The 27,809-nt window shown below is 42.5% G+C and overlaps 1 protein-coding gene across 1 annotated transcript in view; it reads right to left on the bottom strand.

Moving 5' to 3' along the window:
* Positions 1–12,878: 12,878 nt before the first annotated feature.
* The window catches only part of SNX24 (sorting nexin 24), a 185,845-nt gene continuing 170,914 nt past the window's right edge, over positions 12,879–27,809 (bottom strand). The window contains exons 4-7 of the mRNA XM_066382099.1: positions 21,730–21,824; positions 19,979–20,011; positions 19,386–19,450; positions 12,879–13,762 (exon numbers count right to left, since the gene is read on the bottom strand). Coding sequence (XP_066238196.1) covers positions 13,695–13,762; positions 19,386–19,450; positions 19,979–20,011; positions 21,730–21,824 — 261 coding nt within the window. The 3' untranslated portion in view covers positions 12,879–13,694. The remainder of the gene's footprint in view (positions 13,763–19,385; positions 19,451–19,978; positions 20,012–21,729; positions 21,825–27,809) is intronic.

Here is a 27,809-nt window from a genome sequence, read left to right as displayed (position 1 = left end):
AGAATAAAAAGACAAACTACACAATGGGAGAACATATTCAACAATATGTCTGATAAGGGGTTAATAACCAAAATTTATAAAGAACTTGTAAAACTCAACACCAGGAAGATAAACAATCCAATCAAAAATGGGCAAAAGAAATGAATAGACACTTCTCCAAAGAGGACATACAGATGGCCAATAGGCATATGAAAAAATGCTCAACATCACTAATCATTAGAGAGATGCAAATTAAAACCACAATGAGATATCACCTCACACCAGTCAGAATGGTGCTCATTAACAAAACAACACAGAATAAGTGCTGGTGAGGATGTGGAGAAAGGGGAACCCTCCTGCACTGCTGGTGGGAATGCAGACTGGTGCAGCCACTGTGGAAAACAGTATGGAGATTCCTCAAAAAATTAAAAATTGAACTGCCTTCTGACCCAGCTATCACACTTTTAGGAATATACCCCAAGAACACCATAATACTGTTTGAAAGGGAGAAATGCAACCCATGTTTATGGCAACATTGTTCACAATAGTGAAGATCTGGAAACGGCCCAAGTGTCTGTCAGTGGACGAGTGGATTAAAAAGCAGTGGTACATATACACAATGGAATACTATGGGGCCGTGAAAAAGAAGGAAATCTTACCTTTTGCGACAACAAGGATGGATCTGGAAACTATTATGTTGAGTGAAATAAGCCAGGCAGAAAAAGAAAAATATCATATGACCTCACTCAGTTGAGGAATCCAATGAACAATATGAACTAAGGAACGGAATTGAGACAGAGGAGGGATCAAAGGGACCAGAGGAAAAGTGGACAGAGGGAAAGGGGATGAGAGGATGGGATAAACCTGAAGGGAAGGGGGAGGGCACTATGGGGAGGGGGGCAAGGGAGATGTTGAGGGGAATACGGGGGAGGGGGGATGCATTCGAGGCAACACTAGACTCTATGTAAACACAATAGATTAAAATTAATAAAAATATTTTAAGATAACATGCAAAGAAATAAGAAATAAATGACCTCTTCTTTTATATGTAGATATAGACAGTGTCTTAAATCTCAGATGTCAGAGATCACAGAAGCCACTGCTGCCCACCCTTGGAAGGATGTATACTTAATACTATACTTGCCATCGAGTTTTTTCATTAGTACGAGCACAATGACATCTCTCTAGCAACAAAACAGGGTGTAGTTCATTTTCAAAGTGCTGAAATTCTGAGACCACACTAATGTGTAGGTAGTAAATTGTCGGGCTGTCCATTGTTACCAAATGACCCATAAACTAATGACACCCCTTCCCCCTACTAAAAGTTTATTTCTTGTACTCTGAAGTTCAGGCCCTATACCAAAAACAGTGGGAAACTGATTGTTAATCCAAATTCAGAAGGACCGGAAATATGGAAGACAGGAGCAAGGTTCATCGTTTACACATTAAAGCTTTATTGTCTAGCTTGGCCAAGCGGCGGGAACTCCGACAGAAATCTGACGGAGAGCGCGCTGGCCCTTTGTTCTACTTAGTTTTTATAGTTTTGTAAGTGGGAAGTACAGAAGCAAAAATTGTAATTAGGAGCCCCTTACCGCTATTGGTTATAGTCATATGTCCTTTAACATGATAGGACCACGTTCAATTTGCAAACCATACATCATTTTGGAGAAAACAAAATTTACAAGTCAACACAATGGTAGAAAGATATCTCTTTACTTATTAAAAGGCCTTCCTATATTTTCTAGTGTTCATCCTCCATCTCTCTGTCCAGAGTCAGACGTATTAACCACATGCATTTACATAAGAGAGGTAGTTTCCGTGGGGACAAATGCCCACAAATGGCTCACAGTTATAAGAAAAGGTTTATTTTGGCTTTTCCCTTCCTGCACCTGGCTAGCCATTCACTCCTTTCCCCACAGGTGTGGTGGAATGTCAGGGAATCCATGCTTTCCTTCCCTTTTCATTTACAATACAATGGCAAGAGCCATCCTGGTTATGCCAATCACACAGTACAGAGACTATTCTCACAATTTCTCTGCACACCTTAACCCAAATTAATAAAATGTTCTCCAAGCCTCCTAAAATATTAATATTAATTCTGTAGCCTTTTGGTACTTTACAACATCTGCAGGTGAAATGGCTCAGTGGCTCCTCACTGATGACTACAAACTATTGCTTTACCAAAAAAAAAAAAAAAAAAAAAAAAATCTATGCTTTCTGCAAAAGCTTTTGAAATAAGCAGTGCACTATTTTCCCAGCTGTGCTGCTAGAAGGACACACATGGAGCCCAGGGCGCACGTGGAGTCAGAGGGAAAGTCCACAGGCAACCACCACCACCATGCCCAGATTACTACAACTTAGTCTTGAATCACTTTCATAAACAATTTAAAACATTTTGGTATCCTTAGCAATAAGTTGTTTTATTCTAAATATCACTTAGCGATTTTCTGGATCATTGAATAAGAACTTGGTAAATTTCATTCTTGGGTTAGATTAATTAGAATGCCACTTTCACAATTATCATGCACTCCATTTCTGATGAATTCTCAAGGTTTTGAACAGAACTCACCAACCTCATAGTTTAGTTCAGCCGTTTTGAGTTACATAAAGACAAAAACATGGCAAGGACTTTATAGCAGGAAAAGAATTTGTTTTTGTTTTTTAACATTCCTATAACTCCAACAGCTGAAGAAATCTTTGATCTGGAAGGCTAAGAAATTCAAAGCCCCCTCAAGGTACTTTTTTCTTTTTAATTAAGAGAGAATAAAAACAGTATTTGTAATGGAAAATTTTGTTGCCATTAAGTACATAATGGCATTTACATAAGTTTGAGATTCATCTTGTGAATTTAAGATTTTGGCCAAGCATTAAGACTGAGGTGTGATATAACATAAACTATTCAGGGAAATGGTAGTGTTACTGATATTCTAGAGCAAGAGGAACCAATGGACATTAATGTGGAATCAGAATGAGGAATAGTCCCAGGAGCCCTGTCTAAAAAAAAACAAAACAAAAACACAGTCCATCTGATGAGTATTAAGAGTCACAACAAAATGAATTACAAAATCCAGAAATGAAGTTTAATTCCATCATTAGTTTGATCAGAATGCATGAGTCCCAAATTTGGAGGGTTTGGAAAGGACTCAACATGCCAATATCCCTTCAGCTGCCTACTTCTGACGTTTTATTAGCAGTCATGTAAGTCTTCACCCCCCCCCCCCCCGTTCATTTTTTTAGAGGGTGTGAAGGGCTTTCTTCCTGTAGCACAGTATGCCTTTAAAGTGCTATTAACACCATGATCACCATCAATCCTGGTAGTAAATATGTCCTCTCATTTGGATAGACATCTCAATTTGAAACTTGAACCTTTTTCTTCCAACCTGGACATTAAAGACAGGTCTGCTTCCTGTGCCTCTTCTGGGCTCCAGAAGCTACGCTGTGACAGAATGGCATGAGCAGAGGGAAAATGCTGGCCAGCCTGCAGCATAAAACTCAAGGCTTGATTTAACCCCATCCTCCTGGAAGTGTAGCTTTCTCATAAGACCTCAGCACTCCTGATTTTGCCCCAAGCCGTGTACAAGCACTCTCTGCAGTCCTGCCCACCCCTTCTGCTTCCAGCCAATCTGAGACTCAGAACGTGGGACCCTCAGCAAGCCTGCACTGGGAACTTGCTCACACCTTGTTCTAACTGCTACTGGGGTGTCTCCCACCTCCTTCTTGGACAGACCTCCAGGGCAAGGATGAGATCCTGTTCCTAATCAACCCCTGCACAGTGTTTCATGCATAACCGCTGCTCAATAATTAGGTTTAGAATCAATCACCGAAAAGAATATGCCTATATTTATACCATGAGGTTCTTAAATTCTCTCAGGACAATAAAGATTGTTAAACATTGGCATTCATCTTTCAACTGTTTCTACTCTTTTTCAGACTGTTAGCTTTTTTTTTTTTTTTTTTTTCTTTTCTTCTGAAGCTGGAAACAGGGAGAGACAGTCAGACAGACTCCCGCATGCGCCCGACCGGGATCCACCCGGCACGCCCACCAGGGGCGACGCTCTGCCCACCAGGGGGCGATGCTCTGCCCCTCCGGGGCATCACTCTGCCGCGACCAGAGCCACTCTAGCGCCTGGGGCAGAGGCCAAGGAGCCATCCCCAGCGCCCAGGCCATCTTTGCTCCAATGGAGCCTTGGCTGCGGGAAGGGAAGAGAGAGACAGAGAGGAAGGAGGGGTTGGGGGTGGAGAAGCAAATGGGCGCTTCTCCTGTGTGCCCTGGCCGGGAATCGAACCCGTGTCCCCCACACGCCAGGCCGACGCTCTACAGCTGAGCCAACCGGCCAGGGCCCAGACTGTTAGCTTTTAAAAAATAAACTTGCCCTCTCTATATTCTGAGTTGGAGTTTGAAGAACATGGCAGAGGCAGACTGGCACAAGTGAGGTGGGTGGCAAGCGCTCAGAGGAAAGACCCACGGGGCAGTGAGCCTCATGTAGCAGTATTTGTGGTGAAAGGTAGCAGCCTTCAGTGTTGTGCTTTGGCCGTGAGTGTAGCATGCTGCTGACAGTTGGTAGAGGCCCAGCCTTGAGCTGAACAGCTTAGATTTGACCCAAGAGGTGATGAGACACCACTCTTTCTAGTCTAAGGCAGTGGTGTGACTCAGCCAGCTCGCACTGGTTTGGCAGAACTGGTATCTAATTTTTTGTTGAGTTCAGTGAACCAGTTGTTAAAATGGCACTTGTAATCAGGGTTCTCTCTAAGGTGGGCACCTGGGCAGCCGCACAATGTAGAAATTACAAATTTACATTCTTTATTCTTTTGTTAATGTTCATCTATGCAACAGCCTATTCTAAGTGCCTGTACTAATTAATGTTCATTCCCTCCACAGGTGAAAAAAATTGCAAGTAAGGACACCAATCAAGAAGCAATGTGGAGAGAAAGCAATCAATGAACTAAGGTGCCGCAACTATAAATTGATGCTTCTCACCCCACTCCCTTCCTGTCTGTCTGTCTGTCCCTATCTGTTTCTCTCTCTCTCTCTCCCTCATTAGAAAAAAAAAGCAGCAATATGGAATATCTTAACAGGTTTATTGTTTTTTGTCAGGTATTATTTAATATTTTTCATAAATATTTTAAAACTCTTTCTTATAACATCATCTAGTTTGTGTATCTATTAAATGCATGAAGTAATAAACTACCTTTTGGTATATATATTTTTATACTTAAAATGGTCATTAGGACAGAAAACCAGTTGTTAAATGATCTGAACCCCACCCCTGGTCTTAGGAACTGTGGAAGTCATGGCGACCACTGTAGAAAGCCTTACATTGGAATCCTCACTTGGGGGCGATATAGGTAGCCTTCCTGGGGCTCAATGAGGAAAACGTGGACAAGGACACCGCTCACCACTTGTAACCCAGGTCGCAGCTTGATGTACTTTGACTCTGGTCCAAGTCACAGGTCTGCTCTCTGCACTTCACTTAGTTCCTGGCTACAGATCACCTTCGTGACCCTCATGAACTCGGCAAGAAGTCAGAGGTAGTTCGGCACAAGTCTGTTGCCAAAACGGAAAATATCTAGATTGGTTTCCTCCTGCGGGTAGGTCAGTGTTGCAGCTGGTTTCGCTTTCAAGCAGGGGCAGCTGTAACCAGCAAACCAGAATCAAAGCGGCTGAACTGGAGGAGGAAAGACCTAGGAGAGCAACCTGGCACCCCTGGGGTACATGTCCTTCTTAGCGCAGGCTGCTACAGCGAAACACCATGGACTGGCGCTTAGAAACAACAGAAATGTAGTTCTCACCTTTTCGGAGCCTGGGATCCAAGATGAAGACCCTGGCAGAGCTGGGATCTGGTGAGTACCCTCTTCCTGATCCAGAGATGCCAATTTTTGCTGTGTCCTCACATAGCGGAAGGGAAAGAAAATTCTCCATTGTTATGACCTAATCAGCTCTTAAAGGTCCACCTTCAAATACCACTACCTTGGGGATTAGGTTTCAGCATATGAATTTTGAGGGGGGCACAGACATTCAGTGTATAGCAGTCCCAAACCCCTAGCCCCAGCCCCAACCATTGAGTAGCTCCAGCATCCACCTAGTGTTCAAGCCAAACACCCACCCTTGCCTTTTTCCACCTTCATTTTTCCTATCCAAACCCAGCAGCAGGTGCACTGGCAGCGCTGCAATACATCTTAACCACCCCCGTCTCACGCTCTCCTCCGCCACCACCCAGACCGGAGAGTTGCCGGTCCTGTGGAGTTGATGGGCAGGCCTCCTAACAGCCTCTCTGCTCCGGATCCTGCGCCTGTGCCGTCCATTCTCCACAGGCCAGCAGCGCAGCGCGGTCTTTCAAAAATAAATCAGATCAGGTGTGATATATCATATATATGTTATGCTAAATTGCAGTTTGCTGATGCCTGCAAGCTGTTTGGAGGATTAAAAAAAAAAATCCATATATAAAAATTTCACACCTAATAAAGAAAAATAAGTGAATGTAAAAAAGTCATTATTTGTCCATTATATCTCAATAAAGCTGAAAAACAATAAATCAGAACATAGTCCTCCTGTGTGAAACCTGCCAGTGGTCTGCGATCACATACAGGCTTTGAGCCCACCTCCTGAATGCCGCCTCCCAAGGAGGGCCCTATGGGATCTGGCCCCGGACCCGCCTCCCTACCCTCCACTCCCAAGGTTTCCTGGGGACCTTGACTGCAGCTCTCTCCTGGCTCGAGGCTTTGGAACCCAGTGATGTCTCTGCAACACCCTTCCCCTGTCCCCACTCCTGGCCTGGATAATTCCTTCAACATCCTTCAGGTGTCAACTTCCGCTCTGCCCAAATCTAAATGAGGTATATTTCCCCTGCACATCACATAAGTAAACCTTATTTTTCCTTCAGAGCACTTAACACACTTTACACATTTGGGGGATGTTTACCCAATATCACATTATTCTGTAAGTTCCATGAAAGCAAGGATCTTAGTTTACTCAAACACAAGTTTAGAAAGATACCAAGAATTTGTAGACACGATGTTTACTTCTGGGATGAAAGAACAATTACCATCATAACTAGATATAAAAGTTCATTTAAGAGAAGACAATTTCTAAGTGTTTCTTTCTTACCTTTTACTACATTTAAAATACCTCATTGGATCTGTTGAGTTGCTGATGGGTTGAACTGTTGTCTTAAATGAGTCACAAGTTTTTGTAGTAGCCATCTGGCATTGTTTGATACTGTTCCTGTGTCCCCTAGTAGCACTGAGGGTGTTCTTAATTTTAAAAAGTTTAAACCTTTTAAAAAGTTGCAGCATGAAAATAATTTGAAATGCCGCGGGGTTGTGGTTCTTAAACTTAATTGTGCATTAGAATTACCCAGAGGTCTTGCCAGGTTTCCGGGCCCTCTCAGTGTCTAAGGCTGTGAGTCTGGGGCAGGGCCTGAGGCTATATTTCTATCAAATTCTTGGGTGATGCTGACACTGTTAGTCCAGGGTCCAAACTTCAAATCCACTGCCCTGGGATGTCACAAAACCATGGTTGGCAATCACTGAATTAGCTTATTTATTTGTAAAGAAAGATAACACTTAAGGAATCATCCTAGTGTGTAGTTACCCCATTCCAACCACTCTGTATCAACTTGGTGAGTACACTGTAGAAAATCACTATTTCCAGGTCATTCAGGATGTAATGAATCATTGTGGTAATCTGGGACGATGTTAGCAAATCCTGATTGCGAGGTCACGTATCTACACACATTTACGGGGCCTCTTTTGTGAAGCACGTACCCAGCACTAAGCTGGGTGATGGGAACACTGGCTGCCAGCTGTCTACTCCGCCAAGTTCCTGAGATTTACGAGATCTACTGCGGGAGAAAGTGTCAACAGTCAGACACTGCCCCTGTTCTCCTGGGGAAGGGGAACACAGTAAACAAATAAACAAGGTAATTTCAGATGGTGGTAACTGCTATGCAGGAAGTAAGTTTGTTGTAATAGACATGGTGTGGAGTGGGAGTTGGGAGATGGGGTGACTGAGGAGGGGCTCTTTGAGGAGGTGACATTTAGGCTGAGTCCGAAGGTCTGAGAATGTCCAGTCTTCTTAAGAGATCAGGATTGTTTCCAGCAGAAACCAGCAGGTCCAGAGGGCTGGAGGGCGGACCAAGGCTGGCAAGTCCTGAGAACTGAGAGGTCAGTTTCCAATAAGATGCGTCCCGACATTGGAGAGGGCAGCGGGAGTGTTCATTTTTAGTGGGAATGGAAGCTATCGGAGGATTTTGAGCAAGGGAGTGACATGATGGACATTTTAAAAAAAGGGCTGTGGCTCTTGTGTGGAGGATGGACTACAGTAAAACAGAAGCAGGGAGACCTGTGGGGAAGCGAGAGCTGAGAGCAGAGCTTGGTTTAATTAGAAGAGATGGGAAAGCACTTTGGAATATGTAATGCAGTATAGAAATATTAGCAACTATCACAACTGGGTCTTCCCAACTTGAGTGCTCCTGTGGTTCTAAACGCACATTATACAAACAGGTCCAAACTAGGCTGCCGGGGGAATGGATTAGCCAGTTTCATGAATGAAACATTGAAATCCTCATTCCCTTTATTAACTGGTAGCCATGGTCAAACTGTTTTCTCTTTCCAGCCTGATTTTCCTTACTGTAAAGTGGAATAATAACAATACTTACCTTATAAAGAGGTGAGGCTTCAATAGAATAATCTGTGGACAGAACTTAGCCCAGGATCTCTTAGCCCCCAAATTAGTGCTCAATCAAGTTAGCTACTTATTAATATCCCTGATCTTCAATTTCTTCTTCAATAAAAGCTCGTAAGACATTTGTATAATGGAATCAAGTAGTAAAAGTGCCCTACTTCCACAGCACGCAGCACCCAGCAGGAGCTCAGCATACAGGAGGACCTGAGAGAAGACTATCAAAGCTGGTGACATTGCTAATGTCACAGTAATGAAGATAGAAAATGGTTCACATGAAAAAAACTGGTTCATATTTTATAGGTCACTTTTACAATTATAGGATATAATAAAAAAATTTTCCCCTAGTAAATTACATGCATTCCAATGGCTTAACATTTTAATGTACCTTCAATATCCTCACACAAACATAAGTGCCTCTTTACCCTGATCAGAATCCAGACCGTCACTATATACCGACCGGCATGGACAAAAAGGTTGAAAGAATTTCACTTTTCAGTTAGTGTCTGCTATTTTCCTGGGTTTTCACTACTGAATTCCAAATGTGTAATAAACATCAAGGATGGAAACTAAAAGAAAGCCAACATGAAAATGATTGCTTTAAGTTGACTGCAGGGACTGGAGAAGGTAGCCTAGATCATTGAACCTTAGATCCAATTCAGTTAAATAGACACTCACAGTAAATGACTAAAAATTCCAGAAAACAGGATAACGTATTTATTCTTTAGATGACCATCATGCTTTAAACCAGTGAGGGAACTCAAGGGCCTTTCACTGAATGAGTAGATGAACGAATGAATATACATTCACATAGGATGCACTTGGTGCACTAATCAAACTGGTCTGTCATCCTTACTACTGTGTTCTGAACATCTGTGTGTGTTCCCCTCACCCCCATTCATATGTTGAAACTTAATGTGATGGTGTTTGGAGATGGAGCCTTTGTAAGGACTGGAAGAAGGCCCAGAGAGATTCCTCGCCCCTCTCCCACCAGGGGAGGACACAGTGTGAAAAGTGGGCCACTCACCAGACACCACGGTTCGAATTTCCCAGCCTTCAGGGCTGTAAGAAATAAATTTGTGTTGCTTATCAGCTACCCAGTTTATGGCATTTCTTGTCATAGCAGCCTGAATGAGCGAAGACCAGTCCTTCCCTGAAGCCCACCTGGAATACCCCAAGAATGGAATCAAACTCCTTCTGTGCCCTTGGCTAATATCCCCAATTGCTTTCTATACCCTTGCCCACTGATCACACACTCACTCAAAATCATTTTTGTAAAAAAAGCTTTTTAAAAAATTGTGGTACGTAAAATATACACGACCTACAATTTACACTTCTAAGCATTTTTAAGTGTACAATTCAATAGCCTGAAGTACATTCATTCACACTGCTGCGCAACCATCCCTGGCTTCCCGCTCCAGACCACTCTCGTCTTTCCCTAACTGAAACCCACGGCCCCCTCCTGCCACCATTCTACCTCGTTTCTGTGAATCTTACTATTGTAGGTAAGATTCAATACAAGTCCCTTTGTGATTGCCTTATTTCACTTAACATAATGTCTTCATGGTTCATCCATGTTGTTGCATGTGTCAGAACTTCTTTTTAAAGGCCAAGTAATATTCGATTGTATGTATAGAACACATTTTGTTTATCTATTTGTCCATCAATGGACACTTGGGTTGTTTCCACCATCTGGCTATTGTGAATAACCCTACTGTGAACATGGTCCCTGCTTTCACTTCTTTTGAATATGCATCCAGAAGTGGAATTGCTAGATCATATATATGGCAATTTTGTATTTAATTTCCTGAAAAACTGCTAAATCATTTTCCAGAGGCTGCACCATTTTACATCCCCACCAACAATGTATAAGTGTTTGAATGTCTCCACATCCTTGACAACATTTGCGTTTTTCTGCTTTTTTGATAGTAGCCCCTCTTAACAGGTGTGTCCGAATCCTTCTTAAGAAGCACTTTGGGAAGCCATTATCAATACAAAGTTGCCAGATGAGATAAGAGCCATTTGTTGTTTCTAAATTGTGATCATGAGATGTCTACACCTTTCACAGTGAAATGACTGGAGGATTTACAAGGTAGTGATGGCCACAGTGTTACTGGGTTGGTGTTCATGGCCAGCTATTTGAATGGGGTGGGATGGCAGTAGTAAGGATCCCAGGGTTGCCAGGTGATGGAGATGAGGCCTCAGAAAGGCTCTGCATAAAACGGCACTGGGAGACGGTATGAGATTAGTCCCTGGTAAATTACCAAAACCTAGGGAGACAGGGGACTGAGGTCTGCCCCCACATTCTGGCTTAAGTTGGTGATGAAATTTCTTTTCTTTATTCTGTTTTCTACCCTCTATCTACTCTTTCATTGCTTATTCCCTACGAACCCATGCCTTGAAAAGTCTGTTTTGTAAGAAAGAGGAAGATGGAATGTATGCACACTAAATGGGCATCATTTGCTTGCATGCACATGAACTTTCTCTGGAGGTACACACGTGAACTAAGTACAGTGGTTGTCTGTGGGAAGGGACTCGGGAACACAGAAGGCAGGATGGGAGATTTTTTCTTTTTTATATATCATTTCCTGTTTTTATTGAATTCTCAACTGTGAAAATATATTCCATCCCCTTACCAATGTACATTCCTGAGCTGCAGAGCCCAGGAAGTTTCAACTTCTTCCCAGATTCCCTTGAAGCTGGGGATCTAGAACAAGGTTGTGACAATTAGGTGGGTTTTCACAGGACGTGGAGTGAAAGATAAAAGCGGGTGACCACCACCTTCCTACTGCTGTGGGCTGTGGCTGCCGGCAAGCAAGGCTTTGGGTGCTGAGAGGTAGTTGTGCAGCAGGTGGTGGCAGCTGGATGATTGGTTCCAGTGCCCCGTCACCAGCTTCTAGGGCACTGTTATGGGGCAGTTCCAGTGGTGACATGACTCCCTGACCCTACGTGCTGATTCTTGGATCACAGCTAGAGTGGGGACTTTTACCTCAACCCCTCTAGAAGCAGGCTCCTGACTCCCTGAATTCCTGCTTAAGGCAGAGGTTGTAGCTCCCCTGGCATGTAGGGACTGAAGGTTGCTGAAATGTTCTGGAAGTTGTTCCTGGAGATCCACCAGGAGTTCCTTTCGGAGCTTCTGTAAGTACTCAGTTTCTCATAGTTTCACTCTGCTTAAGATACCTACCATGGCTTCTATTTTCTGCAATGGAATTGAAATGGAATATGAAATCACATATCAAACATTTACATAAAAGTAAAAAATGAAAGTCGTCATTGGGAAGACATTAATTCTCAAGAAATATTTTGTAGTAGTTTGCCACCAAATATGCTAGGTCTTTATTTTTTTAAATTTACACTATCTTGGTAAATCATAACTATTTTAATGAGTACTTTTTCACTTAACAGGTGAGGTAATTAGTATTTACCTTGTCACATTAGAAATAAATATCCACGTGAATCCACAAGAAGTTGTGTGTATGTGTATGTATATGTGTAGAGACAAAACACAATTTGTATTTCCAATAAAATCTTCGGAGCAGAAGACAAATTCAAATATTTCTTGTTCTTTGTTTTTATTTAACTCAAAATAGCTAATAACAAAAATGTTAAAAAAATATCTCCAACACTTGACTATTCAGTTATTTTGGTTGAGGACACTTGATTATTTAGTTCTTGCTTATATCCAACATGTAGTAACATAGCTACCATAAGTATAGCTCTAAAAGTTTGCAGCAGGCTTTAAACTTGTATATTTATATCCTAATCAAATAACATGATTCAGTAATTGGTTTTGAATTTAAATATCCCTTCTCCCACACAGAAGCATATTAAAATGAATAATCATAAATAGTCTAGCTATTCATTAATTAGTTTTCAAGGAAATGCCCAAATGCAGCACATACATACAGGTTGCATATATGCTTATATCCTTCACTGCTCAAAATATGAACACCAGTAAGATGTATAGTGAAGTCATATTATAAACGCATCGAACTAACTTGCATTCATCCGAGCTGAGAGGTCAGTGAAGAGGGAAAGGGTAGGACGATAACAGTAACTCCCGTGGCAACTCCACCTCGTCGGTGAGGGGACGCCCTTGAGTGAACCAAGCCGAGTGTTGTCAGTGTGGTGCTCCCTCGGTCCCTGTCAGCTCACGTTCCGTCTCACAGAGGACAAGCATCTTGCAGGGGTAAGTGAGGGTCTAGTGTTTAAACGTCTGTTTTTGTTTTTGCTTTTTTTTTTTTAATATATAAAATCACCCCATTACAAACACCAACAACTTCAACTGATCTTCAATGAAAGAAACAGTCGTTTCTTCCAATGTGGAGGTAAAACCTGGTCATGACAGATGGACAGAGCTCCACTATGGTGCCTTTCTAACCTTGATACCGCATTTTACCTTATGTCCTGACATTGGAAGCTAACCCCTGGGTATGATGCAACTCCACCGTAACGCAAATTAAAAATGCCATGACTTAAAAAGCGCCCTAATAATGTCAACATCATGTAATGTCCAGTTTGGCTGCTCTCTCAGTTAGCCGTGTGTGTTTTTTCTGTGCCCCTCTCCCGATGCCAGCATTCAGAATGCAGCTACCACTGGCCGAGAAAATCTCATAATGGAAAGATTAGTGTGTCACAAAATCCGAACAAAAAAGGTACCAGAGTTGATCAGTCTCCGTGTGATTCGGCGTAAGATTTTCAATTAGCAAGAGGTTCGCACGAAGCCGAGAGAGTTTTGTCACACTGGGTGCTCCCTGGGACCTTCTGTAACCTCCTTTCCATGGGTTTCTAAATTGGAAGCTACATTCTACTCTTTAAACATCTGGCCTTAACCTCAGCGAGGCCCTGGTTCCGTTTCTATTTTTAAAAGCACCATACCAATGGAAATGTCCCTGCCCTGAAATAAGCTGGGACTGTGAATCTCTCCACTAGCTAGAGCAGTTCCACCATCAAGTCTAGGTTAATTTGGTAGCTATCGATTTCCTTGACTACAGCTTTGACACCGGCTTCAGCTTCTTCTGGCCAGGTAGGCTTTCTACCTGGGCTGTAGGTGAGGGTAGAATATCCCATGGAGAACTCCTTCGATAACCACATTGGGAAAATCTGAAAAACAAAAAGAAAATTGCCTTTCTTATGTGCATCAGTAAAATATGACTGCACGTTGTAGAAGGCACAGGCGAAGGCCCGCTGTGACTTAGGAATCTGCATCCTCATGCAGTTTGGTTCCGAACGTGCTATTCGTCATGCAGCTTCGGCCTAAAGTCACTCCGCAGGAGCGCCGGGCGCTGCAGGATGGCGTGGCCAGATTTGTAGCTTATTGATTTAAGGGATGTTCTAATGGTTAATGCTGCTGGGGCCCCGCTCTTTATCTAAACGTTTTCTCACAAGGAAGATGGATTACGCTGGCAATTCAATTTCTAACAAAAATCTCAATATACTTGAAGGAATTCCAAGATTTCTACTGGGAATATTTCGCTGCAGTTTTTCCACTGTGGTTTACAGTGGCTAGTTTAGCCCGAGTTGTCTTGAGTATGCTTGTTCTATTGCTAGCTCCTAGAGAGCAGGGAGACGGGAAGCCTGTCTTTTGAACTTCGAAGGGCAAATTTCTGACGAAAGCCATTCCACTGAACGTGAAAAATCAGCTGCATTTTTACAGGAGCTGCCCAGGAAAGCCCGCGCTGCAGGTGTGCCGCACCTACCCCAGTCCCCGGGCCAGGTGACCCGTGTGTGCAGGGCTTGAGCAGGGAGCCTACCTATCCCATGGCCCCTAAGTGTATTTTCTAAACTTTAATCTGCACATAATTGTATCCAAATAAATACAGTTATAAGGAAATTATGTGGTCCAATACTTGAAGACAAAACGATAATACCTTCATTTATTAATCCAACCCCTACAGAGTACCGACTACGTGAAACCACTTACCAGGGAGTCGGGCCTCATCAGGGAGGGCAGAAAGGCTCTTGGAGGAGAGGGTTAGGAAGAGGGCGCCATGCAGCTGAGAGGAGGGCGCCTGAAGGTCAGAGACCTAGAGACCTGAATGACCGGCGAGGGTGACAAGAGGAGCAGCTGTGAGGAAGGTGGAGGGCCTGAGAGAGGGGGTGGTGTGGTGGAAGGGGTGGCAATTCAAGAATAGAGAGGAATACTGGCTTTATATGAAAAGCAATGAGAAGCTGTTCAAAATTTTAAGCACAGAGTAAGACAAGACAGACTGTGTTTTGAAAAGATGACTGGCTGCCATTCAGAGACTGGACCGGAGCAAGTTCAAAGGGGTGATGAAGTCAGTGTGCCTGGTGAGGGATTTCCTAATAGCACCTTCCTAGCAGGCTGTTGTAAAAACTGGGGAGCGAAACAAAGGGCGTGGACTTGAGCTTGGCACACAGTGAGCACCAGCTATCAATACAATGTGCAAGTACTGGCTGATTACTGAGAATATAAGGAAATCACATCCCCGTTCATGCCAGTGGGACTTGCATACCCGTCAGAGAGACAAGCGGATGAATAAGCTAAATATGTTTTTAAAATATTGCCAATACCTGAGTGTTCAGTTACTTTGGTTGATGACACTTGATTTCTTAGTGTCTGCTTTTATCCAACATGAAGTAAAATAATTTTTTCCTAAAACCTATCTTTAGAAGGTTATAGGACTTCCATCTGAATGTTTAGATTCCAATGTAAAACAGTGATTGGGCTAAGTTCATTTTAATTCTACGTGCATCACTCCACACAGAAATGGACTGAAACCAACAGCCATATGAAACTGTTGATTAATTTTCAACAAATTGCCTAAATAGGACACATTACATTCATTAGCATCTATGCATTTATTCTTTGCCACCCAAAACGTAAAAGTCTATTGGAAGGTTAGTGAAATTACATCATAAGCGTTTGTAGCTTAAGAGGAGTCAAATATGCTCAGCAAAAAAGGGGCAAAAAGATAATGTTAAATACATTGGGTAATTCTGTGGTGCTGTAATAGGTCAACCGGTGGCTTAAGAACAAGGAGAAAAGTAAAGCAGGGCAAGGGGCGAGAGAGAGCTAGGGGTGGGGCAGGGGGTGTTGGGGGGAAGGCCTAGGGGCAGAAAGGCCATTGGAATGAAGTGGTGTTGCAGCCACTGTGAGGGTCCCTGCATGAAGGGCGTTCCCGGCAGAGGGAACAGCACGTGCCAGGCCCTGTATTCAAGTGCTGAGCACACGCCAGATTCTGGAGACATAGAAGATGAATAAAACAGAGAGACAGAGAGAGAGAGAAAGGGGAATCAAGTTTGTGATCACTGCTATAAAGGAAGCTAATCAGTGCTCTGATAAAAGTGACCAGAAGAGAAGTATTTTATAACACGGTTCACCAGTAAGTGACCAATGCCGAGACAATCAGAGGTCACTCCCCCCATTCATCTGTTCCCTTCTAAACTGTGCATTTTGGCTTCATCGTAAGTACGATTGAATACAATGTCCATTATTATCTGAAAATTCAGAAAATGCCCCTTGCCTTGGTTTCCCTTTGATGAGAAGAAATATGATTTAGAACAGTTTTACTGTTATTTTTGTTGGTTTTCATCTATTTCATACACGTTTATTATGAACCTTAAAAAGAAGTGAAAGGGGTGGAGGGGCTCGTGGAGAATCCTCGACGGGCGAGTCAGTGGAGGCTCTCAGAAACTGTGAAAGATGACACAGCCAGTGATGTGTGGGGACCAGATGAGATGGCTTCAAGAAAGAAGAACCAGCAAGTGCCCTGAGGGGGAAGGAGTTAGCACATCTGAGGCGAACTCCGCAAGATGTCCAGCGTGGCCGGAGCAGCGTGTGTGAGGAGCCCTGGCAGGAGCAGGAGCCGGGGCCGGCCCGCGGAGGGCCCGTGACCACGGGGAGGGCCGGGGCCGGCCCGCGGAGGGCCCGTGACCACGGGGAGAGCGTGGGGCTCACGGAGACGGCTGGGACGGAATCCCATACGGTCACTCACTAATAATAATAGTATTATTTTTAAAAGACAATAATACTTTATAAAACATCGCCCATCTAATCTAGACAAGGTTACATTATGAGTATTTGTTAAATGTAACATTTTGTTAACTTACTATCAACTGATACCACATGCTATTTGCTAAATAGCAAGGCCACAAGCAAGGAGGAGATTATTCAAAAGGAAGTGTCACGAGACGAGGGAAGGGTCTATGACAGGTGAGGGGCCAGAGAATGTAAGAAAAGGAGAAAAACAGTAAAGCCAGTTATGCTGGAAGGAGGAGAAAGGGCAGAAACTGGTAAGAGGTCAAATAAGAAGAGAGCAGAAAAATGTCCACAGAATTTAGCTACACTGTAATTGCTGGGGACCTCAGCAAGAGTTGGTGTAAATTTTTCAGAAAAATCAAAACAAAGGCTGAGAGGCATGTGCTAAGAGAATAATATTTGATTATTAGCATTTTGTGAGATGATAATGTTCAGGTGTTAGAACTTTAAAGACAGACTGTCCTCTAATATTGTGAGGACTTGTATACCTGTTAGGGTATTTCCAAGTTCATACCCCCATCCTCTGGAAGAGGAACCTTAACATTTTGTTAGGAGGCATAATAACTAAAAAATGTGATGCGAGCACAATTTATCTTTAAATTAAATGCTAAAGGTTTGCAAGAGTATATCATTAGTATAATACTTTTAGGGCAAGAGGAATCTAATTTATGAAATTTATGAAATTCCATGAAAATAAATTTCGTTCTGTGAAAGCATTTACCAAGAAATTGCCAGAATGGGGCAGAAAAACAATAGCATTGCTACCAGGATCCTTGGAAGCTCAATGCTTTCTCCATACCCGATTCCACCCTGTTCATCAAACTTGTGGTTTTCATTTACTCTCAGACAGGAATCACCTTTCCGTGTTAGTCATTCACACACACCAACTTCTACCAATGACACATACTTCTTACTCTAACTCCAGACATTTGCCCCTGACGTCCTTTTCCAGAAAGTTCCTCCTGTTCTTCATTGTCAAGCCAGGTGCATGGGACATGATGTTTAATAAGCTAGATGAATTGGTTTTAAGGGTCATAAAATATTTTTCCTCTTCCATAAAACACCCTGGCTATTCTAGTCGCCACTGAGCATTCTGCTCTACATTTCTACAGGAATTTCGGTTAAATGCATGAAATATCTGAGTATAAACAATCCCTGGAAAAAGTACTTGTGGGGCCCTGGCCGGTTGGCTCAGTGGTAGAGCATCGGCCTGGCGTGCAGGAGTCCCAGGTTCAATTCCCGGCCAGGGCACACAGGAGAAGTGCCCATCTGCTTCTCCACCCCTCCCCCTCTCCTTCCTCTCTGTCTCTCTCTTCCCCTCCCGCAGCCAAGGCTCCATTGGAGCAAAGTTTGCCCAGGCGCTGAGGATGGCTCTGTGGCCTCTGCCTCAGGCGCTAGAATGGCTCTGATTGCAGCAGAGTGACACCCCAAGATGGGCAGAGCATCACCCCCTGGTGGGCGTGCCGGGTGGATCCCGGTCAGGCGCATGCGGGAGTCTGTCTGACTGCAGTTTCTGGCTTCGGAAAAATACAAAAAAAGAAAAAAAGAAAAAGTACTTGTGGAATCATTTTTAAAAGATAATAATACTTTTTAAAACATTGCCTATCTAATCTAGACAAGGTTACATTATGAGTATTTGTTAAATGTAACATTTTGTTAACTTACTATCAACTGATATAACATGTTATTTGCTAAAGAAAGGCAATTATTCCTATGAGACCATATTGTTGCAAGCAAAGGCAGCTCTCTATTGTCAGGGCGTTTGAAATGGTCCCCCAACAGAGCAGGGCTACATCCTGGCAAGCCTTCCTTAAACAACAAGTATTTGGGTGATCTGAATACATGCACCCTTGCTCTACCTTGCTAGGGATGAAATTTTATTGTCAGAATGTAGGTTTCAATAGGTACTTATTGCTATTTTTACTTGCTATGCCATTTAGTTACTCTCAGAAACAAAGGCTGAAAACTCACTATATGCAAAGAGAACAAAAGGAGAAAATATGCAATTAGGGGTCCACCCATCAACCATGTGAGACTGAACAAGGCAGGTGCCTCCCTGAGCCCCAATTCTCTCATTAGCCAATGATGATACCTGTCCTGCCTACTTCATAATGTTGTGAAGGAAATTAAATAAAATAATGTCTGAGACTGTACTCGGGAAGCGGTTCACAGCGAAACGCTTTGAAGAGGAACCAAGTATTTAAATTTCTTGACACAAAGAAAGGACTCAGGCTAAAATATTGATTACATTTATACTTAGATTATTCATTATATTTAAATATACAACTTTAAAAAATATATATTTAACCATCAAAGACACTGTAATCTAAATGGGAACGGAGATAGATAATGTACATAGCTTTTTGGAAGAAGCAATTTTAAAAAGGACGAGAGCCCTGGACTGAACCCTAGCATCTGGATAAAAACAACCAGAGGCCAGCATAACACCACCAAAAAATTAAAGCCAAAGATACCTTCCTCCCTTATAACTCTCATTCAAAATAGCCTGGTAAGAAAGAAAGAAAGAAAAAAAATTATATTTCCTTCTGAAAGGCCTGCCCCAATTAATATTCTAAATGTCTCTTACACCAAGAGCACTGGTTTATTGGCAGATTATTAAGCCCTGGACCAATGTCACTCTGTTAGACCTGTATTAAAAACGTGGTTTATGTGGTGCAGGGTCAGATCAGTAAAGAGCTGTTAGCAGATGACAGGTTTGATTACCGCTGGCTGCAGGCAAGACGTATGGGTCCCTGAGGAACAGCAGCACCGGCTGGTGGGACAGTTTGCTGGAAAGGTCAAGAACAGGCATGTCAGCATCAGGGGACGACGGTAAACAGAAAACACTACAAACTAGCTTTGAGGGGATCAAACTGCTGTGCAGGGACGTCTCACGGTTTATGTATCTAAGAGCGTGGGTGAATAATAGCGAGCAGTATTAGAGGGCGCACACCCGGACTGCGCTCCTCGTCCCAACGTGGCTTCGTGGGATTTGAAGCAGATATACAATCTATACAATAAATCATTGCTGAAAAGTGTTTTTTTTTTTAATCTTGTAGTATGATTATTGATAAAAACAGTGGTCTTATTATTTGTATGAAACAAGGTAAGGTTCTGATGCCTGCTCTCCTAGATGGAACTGGTTACTTCTGTAACTTCCTATCAAACCTTTATCATCTCAAAACCAATTTTCTAACAATGGTTTTCTAAAAAAATTATGATTTGAAAACTTATCCTATGGCAATTAAACATGTAAACAAAACCATAGTCCTTGACTTACACTGTATAACTCCCGAATGACTACTGTTAGTTCTTACCTTGACTCTTCAGACTCTGTCTCATCAAAAGATCTAAAACATTTTTTAAAAGAAAAAGATTGTGTAAGTTGGGTCAATACTGATGCTTACAAAGGAAAAAATAGCCAGTATTCCTAAAGCTCTAAGTTGGGCAACATTTTGAAAAAAGAGTTCAGTATTTTCTCAGAGTTGCCACATGGCTGATGCCTCATTCTTAGAATCTTAAAACTGCAATATTCTTTTTTGTTTGTGTGTGTGTGTGTGAGTGACAGAGACAGAAATACACACAGAGAGGAATAGATAGGGACGAACAGTTAGGAAGGGAGAGAGATGAGAAGAATCAATTCTTCATTGCAGCACCTTAGTTGTTCAATGACTGCTTTCTCATATGTGCCTTGACCGGGAGGCTACGGCAGAGCAAATGACCCCTTGCTCAAGCCAGTGACCTTGGGCTCAAGCTGGTGAGCCTTGCTCGAACTAGATGAGCCAGTGCTCGAGCCAGTGACCTCAGGGTTTCAAACCTGGGTCCTTCTGCATCCTAGTCCGATGCTCTATTCACTGTGCCACCACCTGGTCAGGCAAGAGTGCACTATTCTTGAATTTCAATTTTCTCCAGATCACTTAAAAACCCTATAGTTTTACTTTTAGATTTATATACCGAAGAAAAGATCTCATTGTCATTCCCAACATCTCTTCTTAAAAATACGCAACCTCAAATGAACCCCAACCTCCAAGTAAATGCACGCAAGTTGGAACAGGATACCAGGATGAGACGTATTTTCTGGTGAGCAGGGTGTATAATTCTTGCTCTGGGGTCTGTGGAAAGTGGCCCTGAGTAAACCCTGCCGGTGAGGGAGCTGTGACAGGTATTGGCAGCCTCCTACTCAGCAGATGGCTGGGGTTAACAGGACTTTGAGGGTGGTTAGCTTGAATATCTTGTAGTTAGTATGGGCCCTTCAGGCAGGTGTGGAGGCAGTGAGACAATGGATAAAACCATCTTGCCCACTTGGATTTGCAGAGAGTTTGAGATGATGTATTTTTTGTAAATAGATTTAATATATCAGGGACGTTGCTGATGACCTTCAAGTGACCAGCTCAACACAAGTTACGTTCCCAGAGCTGGGCAAGTGACTTATTTCCAAGGTAATTCTTCAGAAATTTTCCCAACAGCTGATGATGTCAACTGCCTGGTTCCGTGGCAGACAGGGATCAGGGTCTATATAGCCCAGCCTTAGAAGTTCCCAAGGGAGAGAGAGCAGGACAGTGGGGCCGGAGAGCTGGAAGGCCGGGCCTCTGCCAGCTACAAGGAGAGAGACCTCGGGAACACCACTTCATCCCCATGCCTAGGTTTACTCAACTCTAAAATAAAGGGAATTGGGTAGATCATCTCTAAGGTCATTTATAACTTTAAAATTATCTAGATTCATTTGCCAAGGGGATACAGACTTTGCTCAAGTGTGCACATAAAAACATATTAGTCCCTAAGCAGGATACCTAGATTTATAATGTCCATCATGTAACACTGCTCAATATAGCGTAATTAAAAAATTCAGTTCCTTAAGTCTAAGCCTGAGTTACTGAGCATTGGCCATTGGGCCTCAAGAGGAATTCCATTGACTACAAGTAGGGGGCGAGCGAGTGCTGTCCCAAGCCAAAGAATGGGTGTGGCCAGGCTGCCACCTTCCAGCACCACTGTGGGACATTTGTTAGGTCAATGTGATTGAAGAGTAACATAAAAAAAAAAAGTCCAATAAGTAAACAACGATTCTTACCCACAACTCTCTGCCTTTGGTAGAGACGGCAAGTGTCGTATATTTAGGAAATCAAGAAACAGTTTGGGAAGTTCTTCATTTTCTAAAATGACAGCCTGTAAAAGCAGAAAACAGACTAAGAAAATAAAGTTTGCTAGGGAATCAATCAAATAAACTTTCAAAAATTCATAACCATCCATCAGAGTTCTTACCAGCATCACTCCTCACCATCAATAGGAGACATGGCCCCCACTTCACCCGCCAAGAACTCAGGCCGACAACCCTGCTACTCAGTGCCAGCAAGTGCTCCATTTGATCTATTCTTTCTCCCAAACAGCATTTGCAGAGCATCTACTATTCAGAAACTGACAAGGGGGCCACACAGTGAGGCACCAGGTGGACATAGCTCCTGCCTTCATGGAGAGTCTAGTCCAGAGTGAGCATTCAGAAACCTGGGAACACCAATAATACTGTCACAGTACGCATATCAAACTTTCCTTACTGAGTAACAAGGTGGTATGAAGTGGGTATGTGTGTATCTATAAGAGACCACTACTGTTTAGGAAATACCACTCGTGGCTTTTTAACTGGAAGATTTAGTCAAGATCCCTCAGCTATCACCTGTTTCAGCATTCAGATCAACTGACATTTATTGCTCTTTGGACAGCTCCATTTAAAGGGTCAGTAACAACTTTACTGTTCAGTGTAAATCAGCGTATATGCTGAAAAAAAATCTATAGAGTTGTTCTATTTATAGAGCTCTGCTAAAAAGCTGGCATAATGGCATAACCATGTCCGTTCTCAGATATCCAAATTATGCTATTTGAAAGAGAAATTTAATGGAGAACTAGCGAGTGCATTTTCCTATGTATCTATTTTTAAAACAGTTGGCCAGAGTGTGCAATGATTGCACATTTGCCCCTCCCTTTCTTTTTTGCAAAGGCCATGGAGAAAGTATCAAAGGATGAAATTAGTCCCTGAAATTAATATAACTATTTTCAAGGGTCATTTTCATAATTCACCATGGCTGATCTTCCTTCCAATAAGCACATGCTGTTTAAAGATCAATGAGATTAACAGTGAAAGATCATTCACACAGCTGATCAGGAACAGCTCTGCCAGGTGATGCATAAGGTACGTGTAATGAATGGCAAGAGTGAGGCCGAATGATGTGTATCTTATGTATGCAGAATTCTATATAAGATATTTTTTCAGTGATAGTTTGCATGCTGAGCGGCCCTATCTCTCACAGCGTTTTGAGATACTGTTACCCAGTTCACGGCACATAAATGGAGTGAGAGACAACTCAGGTCACCAGTCCTCGCGGGCTGGCCTCTCTACTCCAACCAGTGCCTCACCCTCCTGCTGTTCAGTCCCTGGAGAAAGGTCATTTGGAGAACCCCAGTCCTGTCTGGGGCTCTTGCTGTTTCTTACACAGCCCACTGTATCCACTGATGCTTACGGAATAAATAAAAAAGAGAAACAAAGAAAAGTACTTTGGGGTTATACTTTACCAGTTAAATAAATAGCATCTATTATGTTAGGCATTGCTTAATGGCAGCGAATACAACAGTCAAGTAGAGTGTGGGCTGGTAGAGAAAACCAGTGGCAAACAAGTAAACAAAACACATGTTAACCTAAACTTACTTGCCTTAGAATGCAGTGACATGGAACTGATAACGCTACTATTCTCTAAATGTTTTCCCTTCACCCACCCAACTTTCATCCGTCTAAAATGTCTACTCTCCTCTCAATTAGAAAGGTACAAAAATTTAAAAATTCATAAAATAGGAAAAAATTCCTCTATTCAGAGACATACTTTCATTATTATTTCAGTTAATTTCCTTCAAATCGCTTGAGCTTCATCTGAATTTTTATCTGAGAAAATTATGGGGGTGCCAGACGGTAATTATTTCAGTGCCCAGAACTCTAGGTTCTACGAACATACATATTGAAGCTCCAAGGAATTTTTTGCCATGACACAAGTTGCGATGATTATCTATTTGTTTCTAAATACCAAGAGAATAATATAATATGTATTTGAATAACAAAGCTTAAGGTTGTAACGAATACAGAGCTGTTCACCTAAGTAATAGTTTTAATTATGTGTATGTATAAGTGGTAGCTTTCAGATTTAAAAAAAATGGGGGGGGTGTATTCTTATCTCCACCCCCACCTTTTAAAATAAATTAAATCAATAACAAGTGTGGGACACTTTTAATGACCTGAACTACTTAATTTCCAGGATCTTTAGACATGTCATCCATCACAGCAGTATAGAGGAAGACATCTCTTGAGTGTTCAGGGGGTTACTTAGGTTTTATTAATGCAAGATTTAGGGAATTTTAACAAGGTGAATTGTTTATTTGCCTTGACAGATTGGCTTACAATGCACTGGCTACCTCTCCAGCATGATCATTAATGACAAAAGACAGGCAAAAAGCTGTTTACACTGCAACACCAGGACGGAATTAATCCTGTCCAGTCTCCCCAAACAGAGTATTCCAAATAGGTGAATAGGCATTGTTTTAGGTAAGATATGATGATTAAAAAAAAAGGAATGTGGAAGACTCCAGAAATTTGTGAGCATTTCTGCTGAATGTTCACTGAATGTGCTCCAATAATATTGTCCATAAAGCAATGACCAATATGGATTTTAGGATTTACAGTTAGCAAGAAAGCAGCATTGAGAGGTTAAACATTCAGTTACGTGGTTGGAGTGTTTCTTCAACACTGCTAATAAGGTTTGTAAGAACATATTTAATCCTTAAGCCCAAGCAGAGATGGAGTATAATATATGTAGTAGAATTTACCTAATTTAATATGGTTTGTATAAGTGAATGACTGTCATGAGTTAGAAGACAGATGCAAAATAAATTAAATTAGTTCAACAAAATCTTCTGGTTCAAAAACACATGATCTCATTCCATGAGAGACCCATCAGTGAAGTGAGGCCTCTTGACTGTTTCATTTACATCTTCAGTTGCTTCAAAGGCTTTTGTTCAAGAAGAACCACTCCTTCTAGAAACTGAATCCTGGGGCCATCCCACATGCTTGGGGCCACAGTCTAGTCTAAATCTCCCAACTTCATTCAACAGATAAGTTCTTATTTTTAAAAAATATATAAATTAATATTTTAATATCAAATCATATTTCCCCACTGCTTTAGCTTGCTTCTCTTTATTTTTGATTAATGTTCAATGGCTAGTCGTTTTCATTCTTTAGAGAGGCAGTGTGGTGAGCAGGAAGCATGTGGCTTAAGAACAAGACCTGGGTGCGAACACCTCCTCTTCCTGACAGGGTTATTGGGAGGACTGAGGGTGTCTCCGAGAGGCTCTGGCACACAGTTAACATTCAGTAAATATTAATTCTGTTTCCTTTGAATCTTTTTTGTTGTCTCAATTCCCACCAACCTATTTTATCGGTTTTAGAAGTTTGGATTATTGTCCATCTAGCACCCAGACCTTCTTGGCCTTCAATGATTCATGGATCCCTTTGAAAACTGGATGAAAGCTGAGACTCCTGCTTGCTGAAAAATACACACGCATATATAATTGTGCTGACAGTGGTAGAAGGTTTAGAGGCCCTGCGGCCCAGCCACAGACGGCTGCTTTTAGCTCCGATGTGGTGGCCATGGTGCTGGGCACACTCTTCATGAGGCCTGCAGCCTGAGGCATTGCTGGGTCTGCGCTGCACACCAACTCCCCAAAGGACATGCGAGCCTTCTTGTTTCGGCTTTCTCCTCCTTTGTCAACTGGAACCTCACGGGAGTGCGGGCTGCCCTGCTATTAGAATTCATTAGCGCTTTCAGCTCTGAGCTGAGGTTGAAAATATTTGTCTGCCAGTGAGGCTACCCTGGTGAAGGGTATCTTCTGATAGGCCAAAATCTATTGCACCAAATTTAGAAAGTAGTTCATATCCATGCTTCTGCATCTGTTCTGTATGTGACTCTAGACATGGGCAATCCGTGGCGCTGAGAGTTCCCAAAGTTAGCAAAACTAAGGAAAATATGATTTCAATTCTATGACTGACCGCGGGGTCGGTGCTACAGCTGAGGAGGCACTAGTAGACGGCCTCTGTTATGAGATGGGCATCTTGAACTGCTGAGCAGTGATGGGTCCCCGGCCCAGGGCGACCTAACTGTGTAACTAGTAACTCTTGATGGCAGAATTCTGACAATGGAGGCAAGTTGGGACACACGGGTGGGCAACTCATTTACGCAGTGAAACATCAAGATTTGAAATGAACGTGACAAGTTGGAGAAAAAGTTGGAACTAAACCCCAAGAAATTAAAATGAACAGGTCTAACTAAGTACTGAGTCAAATGCTATCCGAGGCCGAATGGAGTACCCAGACGCGAGACGGAGATTAGCGGCTTCTGCACAAGTGCGGTTGGTCAGCAAGCAGGGCTGCTCCTCCACGGGGTGCAAGGGGCGGAGCGATCCTCTCACTCCACTTCCTGCAGCATCATCTTCTTCCAGAGGATGCGGTCACCCAGGGGTGGGGGCCGAGCAGGGAACGAGGCAGGGGAGGGCCAAAGAGATAGGGGGTGGTTAAATTAACTAACCGTTCTGTTAAGGAGGGTCATGATTTTCAAAGCTGCTGGAACAAGAAGAAAGTACTGTTCAAACCGGCAGGGGAAGAGCCTGTCTCTAACGGAAGCCTCTGTAATAAACCTAGCAAAAGAGGCAGCAGATATATGGGAACAGAAGGCATCGCAAGAGCTTCTAAATATCCTGGGCTCTGAATGTTTTTAGTTGCTCTTTTAGACACATGCAGACTGGAGATGCTACAGAATTAACAGGAAAACTCAGTAAAGATATTCCTGTTCAATTTACCACTTAGGAAGCATGTAGACTAAAATTTAGGTTATTATTAAGATGCACACAGGAAACAGGGTTAAATCAAAGAACTGTAACAAGTGTGCGACATACTATGTAACAGACTTCGCTACTACTACCTGTATCCAACTCTGATAAACAAACTGGCTGAGTGCGCCCACCGGGTAAGAAGCAAAATAATTATTATTCTCAATGTTACTCATTTTCAGAAGAATACATGACTTTCCTTAAAATAAACCAGATTCCTTCAGAAATATCACTCCAGAAGAATAGGGTGGGACATTTCATGCTCTATAAAAATATTTATAAAAATATTGCCAGAACAGAGCAGAAAAACAACAGCATTGCTACCAGCATCCCTTGAAAGCTCTATGTTTGCTCCTAGAGAAGTGTCTTTTTTATTGAAAAGGTGCAATTATCATCATGTAACACAAATCGCAAAATCCCAATTTTTCTACCTTATCAGCTTTATAAAATCATGTTCCCAGAGGATACCATTGATTAGTTGCACATGTTCTTTCTGTGACATCCCAAATACTTAATTGTCAGTTATCTTTTCTTCTTCAGTAAGTAAAATGTAGTCACAAAATTACAGAGGGACTTGTTCTGCCTTAACCTTCGCTAGATGCCATCATGCAGTGGAAAACACTGGTAAAATATCACAGGATAACGCCGTCCGACAAGGGAGACCTATAAACACTGTAATGATTTCCCACGAGTTTCCATTTTAGAAGATTGTCACTAAGGCGAGCGTACACGGTGACACATCTCCACCGAGGACACGGGAAATCGAACGCTGGCATTCTAGTTAGGTCTAAACCCACCCAGCAGCCAATTATAACAGGAACGGAACATCTTGTTGAAAACTTGGACAAGACCACTTTGCTAACCTTCCAAGATCGCTGCACCAAGCTGCGTTGTTTTCACTGACTTGATCCTTTTATTCTCTTTTCAAAACATTAGAGGAAAAAAACCCACATTTTTTCCCCATTGTCTATCAACGTTTGTTATAAACTGCAGGGAACCCCTCTGTCACACAAGCCAGGGGACTGAACTAAGGAGGTTTCCAGGAGTCCTTGAAGGCCTTTTCCACCCAGTTTGGTTTGAAATGTCCGATGGCTGAGGTGACAGGGTTCATGACAGTTTTTCCTCGCCTCACCAGGAAAGATGCTTCATAACACACTTACTTCAGAGGTGTAGCAAGAACACGCAGGGAGAAAAATCAATACCTCCTCCTCACCACAGTAAGTGGCTACGGTG

Source organism: Saccopteryx leptura, chromosome 4, assembly GCF_036850995.1.
Source record: "Saccopteryx leptura isolate mSacLep1 chromosome 4, mSacLep1_pri_phased_curated, whole genome shotgun sequence".
Lineage (NCBI taxonomy): Eukaryota > Metazoa > Chordata > Mammalia > Chiroptera > Emballonuridae > Saccopteryx > Saccopteryx leptura.
The sequence above is the reverse complement of the archived record's forward strand: the minus strand, read 5'-3'. Positions and strand labels throughout refer to the sequence as shown.